Source organism: Mobula hypostoma, chromosome 21 (genome assembly GCF_963921235.1).
Source record: "Mobula hypostoma chromosome 21, sMobHyp1.1, whole genome shotgun sequence".
Classification (NCBI taxonomy): domain Eukaryota; kingdom Metazoa; phylum Chordata; class Chondrichthyes; order Myliobatiformes; family Myliobatidae; genus Mobula; species Mobula hypostoma.
In genome coordinates, this window is record NC_086117.1 from 63,331,005 (window position 1) to 63,346,307 (window position 15,303).

Here is a 15,303-nt window from a genome sequence, read left to right on the forward strand (position 1 = left end):
CCTCTCATTCAGCTTTTCTCTCTCTCCACCCTCCTCTCTTCTGTCTCCTCCCCTCTCTCCCCCATTCACCTTCTTCCTCCCTCCCTCTTTTTCTCCCATTCAACCTCTCCCTCCCCCCTCTCCCCCTCTCCCATCCACCTTCTCCCCCCTTCTCACCCATTCACCCTCTCTCCCTCCCTCTCTTCCTCCATCCCCTTTCTCTCCCATTCACCCTCTTCTCTCTCTCCCATTCATCCTCTCCTTCTCTCCCACTCACCCTCTCTCCCATTCACCCTCTCCCTCACTCTCTCTTACACATTCACCCTCTTCCTCTCACTCTCCCATTTACCCTCTCCCTCCCTCTCTCTCTCCCCATTCACCCTCTCCCCCTCTCGCCCATTCACCTTCTCCCTCCCTCCCCCTTTCTCTCTCCCATTTACTTTCTCTCCTGTCTCTCTGCTGTTTACACCCCCCCTCTCTCTCCCATTCACCCTCACCCATTCACCTTTTCTCTCTATCTCGTATTCTCCCTCTCCCTCTCTCGCATTTACCCTCTCCCCATTCACTCTCTTTGTTTATCTCCCATTCACCCTTTCTCTTTATCTACTGTTCACCCTCTCCCTTTCTCTCTCTCGCATTCCCTCTCTCCTGTTCACCCCCTCTCTCTCCCATTCACCCTCACTCATTCACCTTTTCCCTCTATCTCCTATTCTCCTTCTCCTTCTCTCCCATTCACCCTCTCCCTCTCTCTCCCATTCACCCTCTCCCTCTCTCCTACACTCCCATTCACCTTCTCCCTCCTCTCCCATTCTCCCTCACTCCCATTCACCCTCACCCTCTCTCACATTCACCCTTTCCCTCACTTCCATTCACCCTCTCCCTCACTCCCATTCACCCTCTCCCTCTCTCCCACTCCCTCCCCCTCTCCCTCCCTCCCTCTCTCTCCTATTCCCCCTCTATCCCTCCCTCCCTCCCTTTCACCCTCTCCCTCCCTCCCTCTCTCCCATTCTCTCCCTCTCCCATTCCCCCTCTCCCTCTCCCATTCCCCCTCTCCCTCTCCCATTCCCCCTCTCCCTCTGTCCCATTCCCTAACTCCCTCTCTCCCATTCCCCCTCTCTCTCCCTCCCTCCCATTCCCCCTCTCCCTCCCTCCCATTCCCCCTCTCCCTCACTCCCTCCCTCTCTCTCCCATTCCCCCTCTCCCTCTGTCCCATTCCCTCACTCCTTCTCTCCCATTCCCCCTCTCCCTCCCTCCCATTCCCTCCCTCCCTCCCTCTCTCCCATTCCCCACTCTATCCCTCCCTCCCTCCCTTTCACCCTCTCCCTCCCTCTCTCCCATTCCCCCTCTCCCTCTGTCCCTCTCTCCCATTCCCCCTCTCCCTCTGTCCCATTCCCTCACTCCCTCTCTCCCTCCCTCCCATTCCCCCTCTCCCTCCCTCCCATTCCCCGTCTCCCTCACTCCCTCTGTCCCATTCCCTCCCTCCCATTCCCCCTCTCCCTCCCTCCCTCCCATTCCCCCTCTCCCTCTGTCCCTCTCTCCCATTCCCCCTCTCCCTCTGTCCCATTCCCTCACTCCCTCTCTCCCATTCCCCCTCTCCCTCCCTCCCATTCCCCGTCTCCCTCACTCCCTCTGTCCCATTCCCTCCCTCCCATTCCCCCTCTCCCTCTGTCCCTCTCTCCCATTCCCCCTCTCCCTCCCTCCCATTCCCCCTCTCCCTCCCTCCCATTCCCCGTCTCCCTCACTCCCTCTGTCCCATTCCCTCCCTCCCATTCCCCCCCTCCCATTCCCCCTCTCCCTCCCTCCCATTCCCTGTCTCCCTCCGTCCCATTCCCCCTCTCCCTCCCTCCCATTCCCTCCCTCCCATTCCCCCTCTCCCTCTGTCCCTCTCTCCCATTCCCCCTCTCCCTCCCTCCCATTCCCCGTCTCCCTCACTCCCTCCCTCCCATTCCCCCTCTCCCTCCCTCCCATTCCCCGTCTCCCTCCGTCCCATTCCCCCTCTCCCTCCCTCTCATTCCCCCTCTCCCTCCCTCTCATTCCCTCTCTCCCTCTCTCCCTTGGCTCCGATTCAAACACTGGGTCAGGGGTGAGCGCTACCAACGTCACTGGTGAGCAAAGATGGCGCTGGCAGGACGGTGAAATGAACCCTGGAGCGGTGCACTGAAAGCCTCGGCGGATGTCTCAAGGTACCCCTCTGACCTTCTGTCCCTTCCCTCCCCAGGGTTGACGGGCTTTCGCTTTGTGTGTGAGGGGACGGGGGCGGCCGGGGAGGCGTCTGCGGGGCTCCCGGTTTCCGCTGGAGGGGAGAGGGGGATCGCCCTGTGGTGCCTACCGGGCGTCGGTACCAGGCTGGCCAGCCCTGTCCTTTCTCTTCCACCCTCTCCCTCTCAGAGTCTCTGGTGAAATGAAGATAGGCGTATTTATTTCCCCCTCTCCCTTTTCTATTTCAATTATATTTACACCGACCCATTCCAGCAATTATAACGCACCGTGTCGTTGCATTTTACAATACATGCAAATATGTCCAGAGCTCATGAAGGTGGTGGGGATAGAGCTCCTTCGGATCCAAAGCTTGTGTCGGTCAGCGCAGGGAAAGGGGGTGGGTGGGGGTGGGGGAGCAGGCACTATAAACTTTTGTGTGTGTGTATGTGTGTTTGCATTTGGTCTTGTCTATTTAATGCAAAGGATATTGAGCCCCCCGTTTCCCACAGGCGGTGGATTTAATGATAAATGGAGATATTGCCCATTGTCCTTGCATTGCTCCGAATTGGGCAATTTTTTTGGTTAAACCTTCCTCTCTCGTTGCACTGCCTCTCCCTCCCCCATCTCTGCCCGCCGCTTTGGAGTGGTCTTGTGTGCAGAGAGAGAGAGCACGTTGGCATTCACTCGCCAGGGGACACAGTCCGGAGGTAAAATTTATTAAATTCAATTATCCACCCCTCAATTTAAACCTGGTTTCTTCGTTTCAGGGCAGTTTGATAACGATTACTTATTTAATCTGACCCGTAGCTGCGCTATCGCACTAATCTGGGTGTCTCTTTAACCCGTGGGATATGAAACTACATTTAGAAGATATAATTTTCTGCAACCCAGTAAATAAATATTCCTGATAGATTAACGCTTGCCCAGTCGCTATCGCTAGAATTCAACTTTCATATAAAAAGTTTATTTATTCTCTAAGATTAGTGCAGAAATTTATGATTATATATGTGCCGGTGCTGTGTGCAACAGAAGGTAGAGTTAGTTCAGAACTTACGGGCTGATGTATTTTTTTAAGTGTAAATTTTATTCTGTAGCTGACATAAATAGGGAAATGTACTGAACCTGTTTGACAAAATATCTTCCTAGAGTTGGAGAAATGTGCATTCAGTGTGTGTGTGGGTATTGATGTGTGGTATTGAAGAGTTTGTAAATAATTTTAGACTTGTGATTTGAGTGGTTTAGGCACAGTATAATGTAAATACCGAGTGGGGCTATTGACATCAAACAGCAATGCTTAAAAAAAATTAGAAACACCATTTTGAGTCGTGCTTGCTGGGCTTGTTTTTCATTGTGTGAAATTAGTGGAAATGTTCACAATATTTTCTACCGTATAATTGTAAGGTATGGTAAAATAATATTCTCCTGGGGTGGGTGGGGAGTAAGGGTGAAAAAAGCTGGCATTTAATTTTAGAAAGAAAGAAATAAAGCTTTTTGATCTTTTAAAAAGGCTGATTAATTAGTTATTCTGCACTGAAAATTAAACTTAGCATTTTTTTGAAACTCTGGATGGAGGGATGATCTGAGGTTATTTATTAAAGGGTCACTAATTGGAGCTTGCCCAATTACGAGATGTGTTAGGTTGTCCTGAGTGCAAGACTACAGTCACAATCAACCAATCAATTCATAAGTAAAACAGTTTAAAAACATTCTAAATGTACGCTTTCCCAACAAGGCTTTTGTCATCTTTTTAGCAATACTTCCCCATGCTTGTCATATCTGATTCATTATATAAATGTTAAGAAACTTGTTTTTATGTTTTTTTGACTGTATAATTCAGTGGGTTTCTGTGTACACTACTGACTGGGTCTGCGCTTGGTTTCATCTACAGAAACAACTCTTAGGGAACTCTGTTCAAACGAAATTGTCAATGTGTCTTTGAAGGGAAAAGGTAAACAGCAGATAATCATGGTCAAATAGAGAAAGTTTGAAAATGTCTTGGAAGTTGTCAGATGATTTTGTTGTGTACTTTGATAGTAAGGTTGTTGCTTTTCAGGTCACTAATTAAAAGCTGATTTATATCTTAAAATATTTCTCAAGGAGTTAGATTGAACAGAATGTATGCATGCATACTGTACATTCCTATAAATCTGACTGGACTGTAGTATGTTTGTATATCGGTGCTGTAAGTTTAGGATGTGAACTTAAAGCATTTTATGTTTGTTCAAAAGCAAAACCAGATAGATGCTAGTAATTAAATCAACAGTGGGTGACACTCAGCAGACCGAGCAGCGCCTGTGGAGAGAGAAAAACTATTAGTACATCTATGACGGTGTTTCATTGCAGCTGGTTTTGATGAAAATTTGATTGGAAACGTTAGCTCTGAATGGTGGAATTATTGAAATATTTTATGACACAGATGCAGTCCATCATGTGTTTACCAGCTGATAAAGAGCTGTGCATTCCTTTCAACAGTCGACTTGTAGGTCAGAGCTTCTTTGGCAAATGTCTGTGTGCTTTTAATGTGGACCTTTCTGTTAGTAAGCCTTCAAAGCAGTGAATTTCTGATCTCCTTTGCCATCTAAGTGAATCAGAGGTGGCACGACAGCGTGGCAGTTAGCGCATTGCTTTACAGATCGTGTTCAATTCCTGCTGCTGCCTTTAAGGAATTTGCATGCTCTCCCCGTGACCATGTGGGTTTCCTTCTGGTGCCCCCGCTTCCTCTCAAATTCCGAAAGCACACAGTTAGGGTCAGTGAGTTGTGGGCATGTTTTGCTGGCTTCGGAGCCATGGCCCCCAGCACAGGCCTCGCTCATTTGATTCAATTTACATGTGACAAATAAAACTAAACCTTTAGAATCAGAATCAGGTTCGTTATCACTGACATATATTGTAAATTTGGCAGAAGTACAGTGTAGTACATAAAAAATATTACTATAAGCTACAATGAATTCAAAGAAACTTATTATCGTAGTGCAATGTGTCACCATATACAACCTTGAGATTCATTTTCTTACAGGCATACTTAATAAATCCATAACAGAACAATAACCATAGTACTAAATTGGGCATTCAGCCAGTGTGCAAACAGTTGTTTCAAACTGTAAATGCAAAAAAAATTAATAATAAATAATATAAATTAAACAGTAGAAGAGCAAAATAGTGAGGTAATGTCCATGAATTCTTGGACTGTTCAGAAATCTAATGGCAGAGGGGAAGAAGCTGTTGAGTGTGTGCCTTCAAATGGCCACATCTCCTCCAAATTACCAAATCTCCTCCCTGATGGTAGCAATGAGAAGAGGGCATGTCTCAGATGTTTTTTTGCTGCCCAGTACACTGCTGGTGTTTAGGACAGTAATGAAGGTCCTCCATCTCTGGTGGTGTTCAGGGTTTCCTTCATTGTGTCAGTAGCTCAGTATGTTCCAGATGTTAATGATGGATGCTGCCTTTTTGAAGGTGTCCCAATGCCGGTAGTTTAACTCCCATTTTTTAACCAGATCCTTCTCACTGTAATCAAAATTTTTCGACTATGTGCTGAAACAATTGGATGCATTTCTCAAACGTGGGGCTCGTTTCTCTCTGCAGTGGCTGCATAACCTGCTGAGTATTTCCAACATTTTGCATTTTAATTTACATCTTTTTTTCTTTTGCACAATTCTATTTGTTGGCAAGTTTGATTGATATTCTGTGTTATACCACTGTTGACTTGATGCTTTAATTGAATGTCTGTGGGTAGCCCTGTTAATTTGATATCTATGCTTTTCTTCTGTCATCTTTAATCTTTTACTATGAACCCATTGTGTGGCATAACTTTTACTATCATGATGAAAATTGGGAGGGGTTTTGTGTGAGACCAAATATCTTATGTTATCTTCACTGGTATCTGAGGCACACTCTGCAAATTGCAACTTAAAATTAGTGCAATTACCTTTCTTTTTTAAAGTACTCCTTTACCAGAAATATATATATTTTTTACTTTTATGGGAGAGTTAGTCTGAGGGGTCCTTTCCTTTCAGGAGATTACCAACCTGGGTCCATGTTATCATTATCCTTGCAAATGTTATTGGTCCATGGCATAAAAAAGGGTTGGGAACCCCCGGTAGATGGTACATGCTTTAGGGTACTGGGGCGGCACGGTAGTGTAGTGGTTAGCACAACGCTTTACGGTACCAGCAACCTGGATTCAATTCCCGCTGCTGCCTGTAAGGACATAAACACGAGGAATTCTGCAGGTGCTGGAAGTTCAAGCAACACACATCAAAGTTGCTGGTGAACGCAGCAGGCCAGGCAGCATCTCTAGGAAGAGGTACAGTCGACGTTTCGGGCCGAGACCCTTCGTCAGGACTAACTGAAGGAAGAGCTAGTAAGAGATTTGAAAGGGGGAGGGGGAGATCCAAAATGATATGAGAAGACAGGAAGTGGAGGGATGGAACCAAGAACTGGACAGGTGATTGGCAAAAGGGATATGAGAGGATCATGGGCAGGAGGCCTAGGGAGAAGGAAAAGGGGGAGGGGGGGAAAACCCAGAGGATGGGCAAGGGGTATAGTCAGACGGACAGAGGGAGAGAAGAGAGTCTGTCCCTCAGACTATACCCCTTGCCCATCCTCTGGGTTCTGCCCCCCCCCTTTTCCTTCTCCCTGGGCCTCCCGTCCCATGATCCTCTCATATCCCTTTTGCCAATCACCTGTCCAGCTCTTGGCTCCATCCCTCCCCCTCCTGTCTTCTCCTATCATTTTGGATCTCCCCCTCCCCCTCCCACTTTCAAATCTCTTACTGGCTCTTCCTTCAGTTAGTCCTGACGAAGGGTCTCGGCCCGAAACGTCGACTGTACCTCTTCCTAGAGATGCTGCCTGGCCTGCTGCGTTCCACCAGCAACTTTGATGTGTGTTGCTGTCTGTAAGGAGTTTGTATGTTCTCCCTGTGACCATGTGGGTTTCCTCTGGGTGCTCTGGTTTCCTCCCACAGTCCAAAGATGTACTGGTTGGTAGGTTAATTGGTCATTGTATAATGTCCCGTATTAGGCTGGGGTTAAATCTGGGGATTGTTGGGCAGTACAGCTCGAAAGACGGGAAGGACCTATTCTGCAGCGTCTCCCAATAAATTTTAGACAGAATGTTTAAAAAAGGGAATCTGAGGGGGATGGAGTCTGACAAATGCTGAAACAGATGATATTGAAGTGCAGATTGTTGGCAGTGTTAGAAGACGATAATACTTCTGGAAACTGATAAGGAATTTTCCCCTTGAACTTGGAGAAAGGAGTCGGCCCATCAATGCGTCAAACTTGTTCTACCTTTCTGCTCCTTTGTTTGAAATTCATGAATCCTTCCTTAGTGGTGAGAAATGAAGCAAGGGTTTGGGATCGCACTTGTGGGAGATGACTGGTATTGAAAGCTCTTTAATTTAATTTCACTGTGATATTCATCCTCTCTCCCTCTCCCATTCTCATTCTTTCTCTCTTCTCTCTTTATTGTCACTTTAAACACCTAAATGAATCACACAGTCTTCTAGACATTGGGTGTGGAAGGGAGAGCAAACAAAGTGACTGTCTTCTCTCTCTATAGTTTAACCCCTTTGCTTCTTTTGAATCTACAATACTGTGCAAAAGTCTTAGGTGTATACGTATATTATAATTTTACAATTTTTGTATAATACTGTAGCAATTTTATATATTGCACTGTACTGCTGCCAGAAAAAAAAACAAATGTCATGACATATGTGAATGATGGTAAACCTGATTCTGATCTGGGTCTGTATTGTGCACTGAGAGTGGGAAGGGGGCAGGAAAAGGGAATCATGGTTGGGAAAAGGGGAAGGGAGAGGGGAGGGAGCAGGAAGCAGCAGAGAGGCATTCTGTAATGATCAATAAGCTAATTGTTTGGAATCAACTGACTTTGCCTCATGTCTCAGGGCTGTTCGTGCCTGCACCTCTGGCACTCCTTTTCGGACAGCTGTCCCACTCCCCTCCCATGGCACTTCACCCTCGCCATTCCCAGCATTCTCTGCTCCTGTCAGATTTACAAACTCGCACTCCACTCCACGTTGACAAATCCAGTTATATACATGTGCCTAAGACTTGCACAGGACTGTATGTTTTACCTTCAGCAAGAGCAACTTAATTTTCCTGAGGTTCATCTGCTAGAAAAATCAATGCAGTTTTCATTTTACCGATTCCATCCCCTGAACTGATCACTGAACGTGACCTGTGACTAACTTTCAGGGACTCTACAAATCATGTTCTAAGTTATTTATTTATTAATTGTGGTTTTTTTGTATTTGTACTGTTTGTCTTTTGCACATTGGTTGCTTGTCAGTATTTATTAATTGATTTTATTGTATTTCTTTGTTCTCTGTGAATGCCTGCAAGAATATGTACTCTGATAATAAACTTTGAGCTTTGTTTCTTCTCATTAGCCTGTATTTGTCATCTCATTTAAGCTCCAAATCAAATCGTACAAAGCAAATCTAATTGTTTTCCTCCATAAATTTGTGCAAAATTCAGCCCCATTTTATCCCTTCTCACCCACTTGCGATCTGTGGAGGGTGATGAAGATAATTAGATTTGCATTGCATGATTTTTTTGCTTTTAATTGAAGCAGTAAGAGATTTGAACAGCTGAATGCCTCCCAATGTTGGTACAAATTTTTTAAGACTGTGAAGAACAGGAAGATCTATCACACCCCAGTGCAAAACCAATGGTGTTTTTCACAAACGCGAGATTCTGCAGATGCTGAAATGCAAAGAGAGAGAGAGACACACACACACCCTCCTCCCCTCCTCCCCTCCTGCCCTGGTCAGACAACATCTATGGAAATGAATAAACAGTCGACGTTAAGGGCCAAGACCCTTCTTTAGGACTCAATGTTTTTGCCGAGTGGCACACACAAAATACTGGAGGAATTCAGAAGGTCACGTAGCCTCTATGGAGAGGAATAAACAGTTAACATTTTGGGCAGAGACTCTTCATTAGATCTGGAAATGAAGGGTGGCGGGGAGATATCTTGGCTTCTTTCCAGTCCTGATGAAAGGTCTTATCCCGAAATGTTGACTATTCATTCCTCTCCATTGATGCTCTGACCTGCTGAGTTCCTCCAGCGTTTTGTGCATGTTAAGCATCTCCAGAATCTCCTGTTTTTGTGCTTTTACCGAGGGTTGATTTTGCAACTTCCCTGCCTCATGGTTGCGGGGAGGATTTACTTTGTGCACACTGATGCCTGAAAGGCTGGTGGAAACTAGTTTATTTGTAACTTTGAGAAGGAGGTCTCATGAATTTGAAGGGGTTGTTGGAAAGAAATATTTACAGTGGCCATGGCAGAATGCCCAGTAGAACAGAGTGGAGATTCTGCACACACACAAAATGCTGGAGGAACTCAGCAGGTCAGGCAGCATCTATAGAGAGGAAAAAACATGGTCCACTCTCCTAATTCTGCTCCTATATCTTATGATCTTAAGTCACATTCCCACCAGGAGTGAAGATGTTGAGGCCTGTTTTGCCTGAGCAGGTCGAACTGGAACTTCAAAAGCAACACATTGTTTGTGGAGAGCCTTTGGGAAACTCCCAGGGAACATAATACGATGCAATAAATAACCTACTTTCAAAGTGATTAGCTGATTTCTTCTGTTCTTCAGTCCCTTCCAAAGTTGGATTTGAGCCTGCTGTCAGTGGAATTTAGAAGAATGGGGGTGGGAAGGGGGGAAATCTTGAAAGCTGTAGAATATTCAAAAAAGTAATAAGCGTGCCCCCCCCCCTTCCTGGAGGAGCTCAGCAGGTCAGGCAGGATCGATGGAAATGAACAAACAGTTGATATTTTGTGCTAAAACCCTTCTCTAGGGCTTGAACAGAAGATGGCAGAATTTTTCGGTCCTGAAGGAGGATCTCCACCTGGAACATCGACTGATGTTCATTGCGTAGATGCTGCCTGATCTGCTGAATTCCCTTCTGTGTTTTGTGTTTGTTGCTCTTGATTTCCAGCATCTGCAGACTTTCTCGTATTTATGATTATTAAAAAACCCAGACCAAGTGGATGTGAAGAGGATGTTTCCTGTAGTGGAGGGAGTCTAGGACCAGAATAGAGGGGTGTTCCTTTAGAACAGAGCTAAGGGGGAATTTCTTTAGCCAGAGGCTCATGAATCTGTAGAATTAATTGCCACAGACAGCTGTGGAAGCCTAATCATTGTGTATATTTAATTGGTGATTGATAGATTCTCGATTAGTGAGAGCATCAAAGGTTGTGAGGAGAAGGCAGGAGGATGAGGTTGAGAGGAATAATAAATCAGCTATGATGGAATGAATGGTGAAGCAGACTTGATGGGCTGAATGGCCTAATTCTGCTCGCATGTCTTGTGTGCCTGCAACATATTAGGGCCCTTTATTACTGGATTACCCACAACTGGGGATTGCACAATGTGGCATCCATATCCTTGGACAGAGGGAGAGGACTTGGCTACAGAATGATATGGCCCTTAGAAGCTCTTTAGAGCAGCAATTCCATACTTCTTGGAGATTTGTCCTGTTTATTCATTTCCTGATGAGTGTCCGGTATTGCCTCTTGATATCTGATTCATGAAAACGTACAGTGAAATGCATAAACAGCCAGCACAACTGCGGGGTAGCCCGCAAGTGATGCTACATACTCTGTGCCAACATAGTATGTCCACAATGCAGAGCAAAACAACAACAACACAACCCCTTTCCTCCCTCCATTCATGCAGATGCAGACAGACACAGGTACACACACCACACCTGCAACCCCAGGACAGGCCGCTCTGGGCCTCCAGCCTCCATTGGACTTGGACTCGCAGGCATCGAGCCTTCATCTTCCCCAGTTGCTTCACAGACCTGGAGCTTTCGCCATCTGGCCTGTACTTCTGGATTTCAGATCAAACTTTGGGGGACTTCGATCTTTGGTATCAGCCCCAGGGCTCATGACTGGACCCAGACTCCAGGCCTCAAAGATATCAGGGACTTGAACTCACTCTAGTGACTTGTGTAGCCAGGGGTTCACTGGCTTCTGCCTGTGTTGGCCTTTGTCTACAGCACCTGCCAGCCTGATACGCAACCACATTGTCCTTCTTCACGTCCGCATTGCTGGCCTTTGAATGCAAAGCATTGACCAGAAGCCTGGACTCTGACCTGACCTCTTACTGTCCCACATCCATGTCCCGAATCCCTGACCTGAATCCTAACTCACCTCTCTGCCCCCAGTGCCATTCCTATGAACCTGAAAGAAACAACTGAGCCTGAGCCACAACCTCAATGGAGACCACAGCCCAGTGCCATCTTTCTCTTGTGATTGGAGCCAACAGTACGGTAAATAGAGCATGTTATTGACCAGGATGTGTCCCTAAAGAAGAAAACTGCATGGAACGCACACAAAAACCTTTATGGAATCCTACACCAGGACTTCCAAGTCCCTTTGCACCTCCAGAAAATTCAAAAATCTGAGGTGCAAAGGGACCTGGGAGTCCTTGGGCAGGATTCCCTAAAGGTTAGTTTTGCAGGTTGAGTCAGTGGTGAGGAAGGCAAATGCAAGGTTAGCCTTCATTTCAAGAGGACTAAAATATAAGTGCAAAGATGTAATTCTGAGACTGGTGAAGCCCCACTTGGAATATTGTGGGTAGTTTTGGGCCTTTTATCTAAGCAAGGATGTGCAGATATTGGAGAGGTGGGTTCAGAGGAGGTTCATGAAAATGATTCCGGGATTGAAAGACTTACCATAGGAAGAGCGTTTGGTGGCTCTGGGCCTGTACTCACTGGAATTCGGAAGAATGAGGGGTGACCTCATTGAAACCTATTGAATGTTGAAAGGCCTCAGTAGAGTGGATGTGGAAAGGATGCTTCCTATGGTGGGGGAGTCTAAGACCAGAAAACACACCCTCAGAATAGAGAAACATCCATTGAGTACGGCGATGAGGAGGAATTTCTTTAGCTAGAAGGTGGTGGGATTTGTTGCCATAGGCAGCTGTGGAGTCCAAGTCATTGGGTATATTTAAGTCAGAGGTTGATAGGTTCTTGATTAGTCACGGCATGAAGGGTTACGGGGAGAAAGAAGAGATTGGGGCTAAGAGGCTAATGGATTAGCCATGATGAAATGATGGAGCAGACTCAGTGGGCCAAATGGCCTAATTCTGCTCCCATGTCTTATGGACTTAACAATACCATCTGCTTCTCTGTGAATTGAGGAGAGTGACGTATCTATATTAAAAGTTGTGTTGTGATATTTAAATGAAGCATGGGGAAATATCGAGATGATCAAACATGTAGGTAGTCTGAAGATGAAAGTGAACTCCTCTTGTGTTTCATCCCCACTGTAAATTTTGCTGAAGTAGGTAAAATATTCTGTTGGATTTGTTCTTACCTGGTGCCTCCTGCCGAGAACTTCATGTGGTGCATGTTGAAAACTAGCCAGCTGAGACATGGCCTTTGTTCTTTAAATGGCACGAGCTAACTAATTCCTTGGAGACCGCAGTGGGAATTGAACCCAAGGCGCTGTTTAATCCTTGCCAGTGTCTTTAAGGAGTTTGTATGTTCACCCTGTGACCATGTGTGGGTTTACACCTGATGCTTCAGCTTCCCCCCACGTTCCGAAAATGTATGGGCTAGTAGGTTAATTGTTACATAGGGTTCGTTGGGCTGGAAGTGACTTTTACTGTGCCATAGTTAGTTACTATTACTGCCTGTCTATTAACATTTATTTTCGTATCGTCCTTTAACTGTGCTGTAGTTAGTTACTGTTACTGCTACTGCCTGTCTACTTTTTACTGTGCCGTAGTTAGTTACTGCCTGTCTACCTTTTACTGGTGTTGCTGGTGTTTAGGGTAGCTATGAAGGTCCTCGATCTCTGTCCTTGGTCATCTTCTCTGTCGTGCCCCAGGTGTGGTTCAAGAGAACCAATGTTGGTCTGGATCTTGGCTGGGTTCATGGTTTCCTTCATCGTGCCTGTAGCTTTCAGGAGATGGTGGTTGGAGGGGAGTGGGTGGGCGGGGCCAGGAAGCAATGGCGTCTGATATGAGAGGGAGGTGGAGCATCGAAACAAATAAGGGAAGTGGTGTGATCTGCTGGTGACGGGCAGATGTGCTGGATGGAAGGAGGGGAAAGAGAATAGGGAGATTAAGGAAAGGGAAAGAGAAGTTCAAAATTGTCCAAAGTGAATTTCAGGGCAGGGTGTAGAATGGTAGTGAATTGGATGAGGTGTCATCGGTAGTGGGTATCCCAGAGTGGTGGGAATGTCTCGGGGTGATGGGGATGTCTCAGGGTGGGGATCTCGGGGTGGTGGGGATGTCTCGGGGTGATGGGGATGTCTCAGGGTGGGGATCTCGGGGTGGTGGGAATGTCTTGGGGTGGGTATCTCAGGATGGGAATATTTCAGGGTGGTGGGAATATCTCGGGCTGGGTTTTTCAAGGTGACGGTCATATGCAATGGATGATGAAAATGGTTTGTATGCAATTTGGTCGTATTGGATTTCTGCAGGGGTTTTGTGCAAAGCTGAATCACATTTTAAGCTGTTGCAAATATTTGAGAAACCTGTCTGTTCTTGGGAGTAAAAGGAATTATTGTGGGGTGGATCAAACAGATTCATTTCAGGTCTGCTATTCTAAAGGATGTGTATGTGTAGAACAGTAAACCAGTATTGTACATTCAGTGGCCACTTTATTCTATACACTTGTACACCTTGTTATTGCAAATATCTAATCAGCCAATCATGTGGCAGCAACTCAGTGCATAAAAGCATGCAGACATGGTCAAGAGGTTCAGTTGTTGTTAGACCGAACATCAGAATGAGGAAGAAATGTGGTCTAAGTGGCTTTGACTGTGGAATGATTGTTGGTGCCAGACGGGGTGGTTTGAGTATCTCAGAAACTGCTGATCTCTTAGGATTTTCACGCACAACAGTCTCCAGGGTTTATAGAGAATGGTGCGAAAAACAAAAACCATCCAGTGAGTGTCAGGTCTGTGGGCGAAAGCGCCTTGTTAATGAGAGAGGTCAGAGGAGAATGGGCAGACTGGTTCAAGCTGACGGGAAGGTGACAGTAACTCAAATAACCACGCGTTACAACAGCGGTGTGCAGAAAATCATCTCTGAATGCACAACACGTCGAACCTTAAAGTGGGTGGGCTACAGTAGCTGAAGACCACACCAAGTTTCACTCTTGCACCTACTAAATCAGTATCGGTAAGAGGGTGGCTGAAGTTGTTTCTATGAGGTGATAAATATTTTTATCCCTGGGCTGAATCCGAGTCAGGTTTAATACCACCAGCATATATCATGAAATTTGTTGACTTTGAGCAGCAGTACAATGCAATACATAACATATAACTTACAGTAAATAAATATTAACTAGTTAAATGAGCAGTGAAGAAATAGAAATAAAAACGTAGTGAGGTAATGTCCATTCAGAAATCTGATGGCAGAGGGGAAGAAACTGTTCCTGAATCGCTGAGTGTCTGTCTTCAGGATGGTAACAATGAGAACAAGGTGCCAACTGGCAAGTGTGTTCAGCTGCTCCTTCAGTAATGAGACCTCACCTTGACACGAGTTGGTATCTCCAGTTGAGTGAGAAATGAGGAGTGATGGGGCAACCAAAATATGCATTCAACTCACCCAGCCTCAGGATCACAAAGATGAAACATTTAAGAGGACAGGTGTGTTAATGCCATACAGCTGTGTTCAGCTGTCATACCCCTTCAGTCACTCTGAAATAGGACATTCTGCCCATTGAATCTATGCTAGCACCTGGCAGAGGAATCTGCATTTCTACTTTTTCCCACTTGCTGTCTGCTCAAGGCCAGAAATAACCATATAACAATTACAGCACGGAAATAGGCCATCTCGGCCCTTCTAGTCCGTGCTGAACTCTTATTCTCACCTAGTCCCACTGACCTGCACTCAGCCCATAATCCTCCATTCCTTTCCTGTCCACATAGTTGTCCAATTTAACCTTAAATGATAACATCGAACCTGCCTCAACCACTTCTGCTGGAAGCTCATTCCACATAGCTACCACTCTCTGATTAAAGAAGTTCCCCCTCATGTTACTCCTAAACTTTTGCCCTTTAACTCTCAACTCATGTCCTCTTGTTTGAATCTCCCTCACTCTCAATGGAAAAAGCCTATCCACATCAACTCTA

At 45.9% G+C, this 15,303-nt stretch overlaps 1 protein-coding gene across 5 annotated transcripts in view; it reads left to right on the forward strand.

Moving 5' to 3' along the window:
* Positions 1-2,073: 2,073 nt before the first annotated feature.
* hic2 (hypermethylated in cancer 2) overlaps positions 2,074-15,303 on the forward strand; it is a 322,552-nt gene continuing 309,322 nt past the window's right edge. For 2 of the 5 annotated variants that reach the window (XR_010021243.1, XM_063074148.1), the window contains exon 1: positions 2,099-2,162. Coding sequence is in view for 1 of the 5 variants with exons in the window: in XM_063074146.1 (XP_062930216.1) it covers positions 2,707-2,885 (179 nt within the window). In the remaining 4 variants the exon portion in view is untranslated. Of the gene's footprint in view, positions 2,163-2,636; positions 2,886-15,303 lie in introns of those variants that run through there. The other 3 variants (XM_063074147.1, XR_010021244.1, XM_063074146.1) reach the window with 3 other exon arrangements.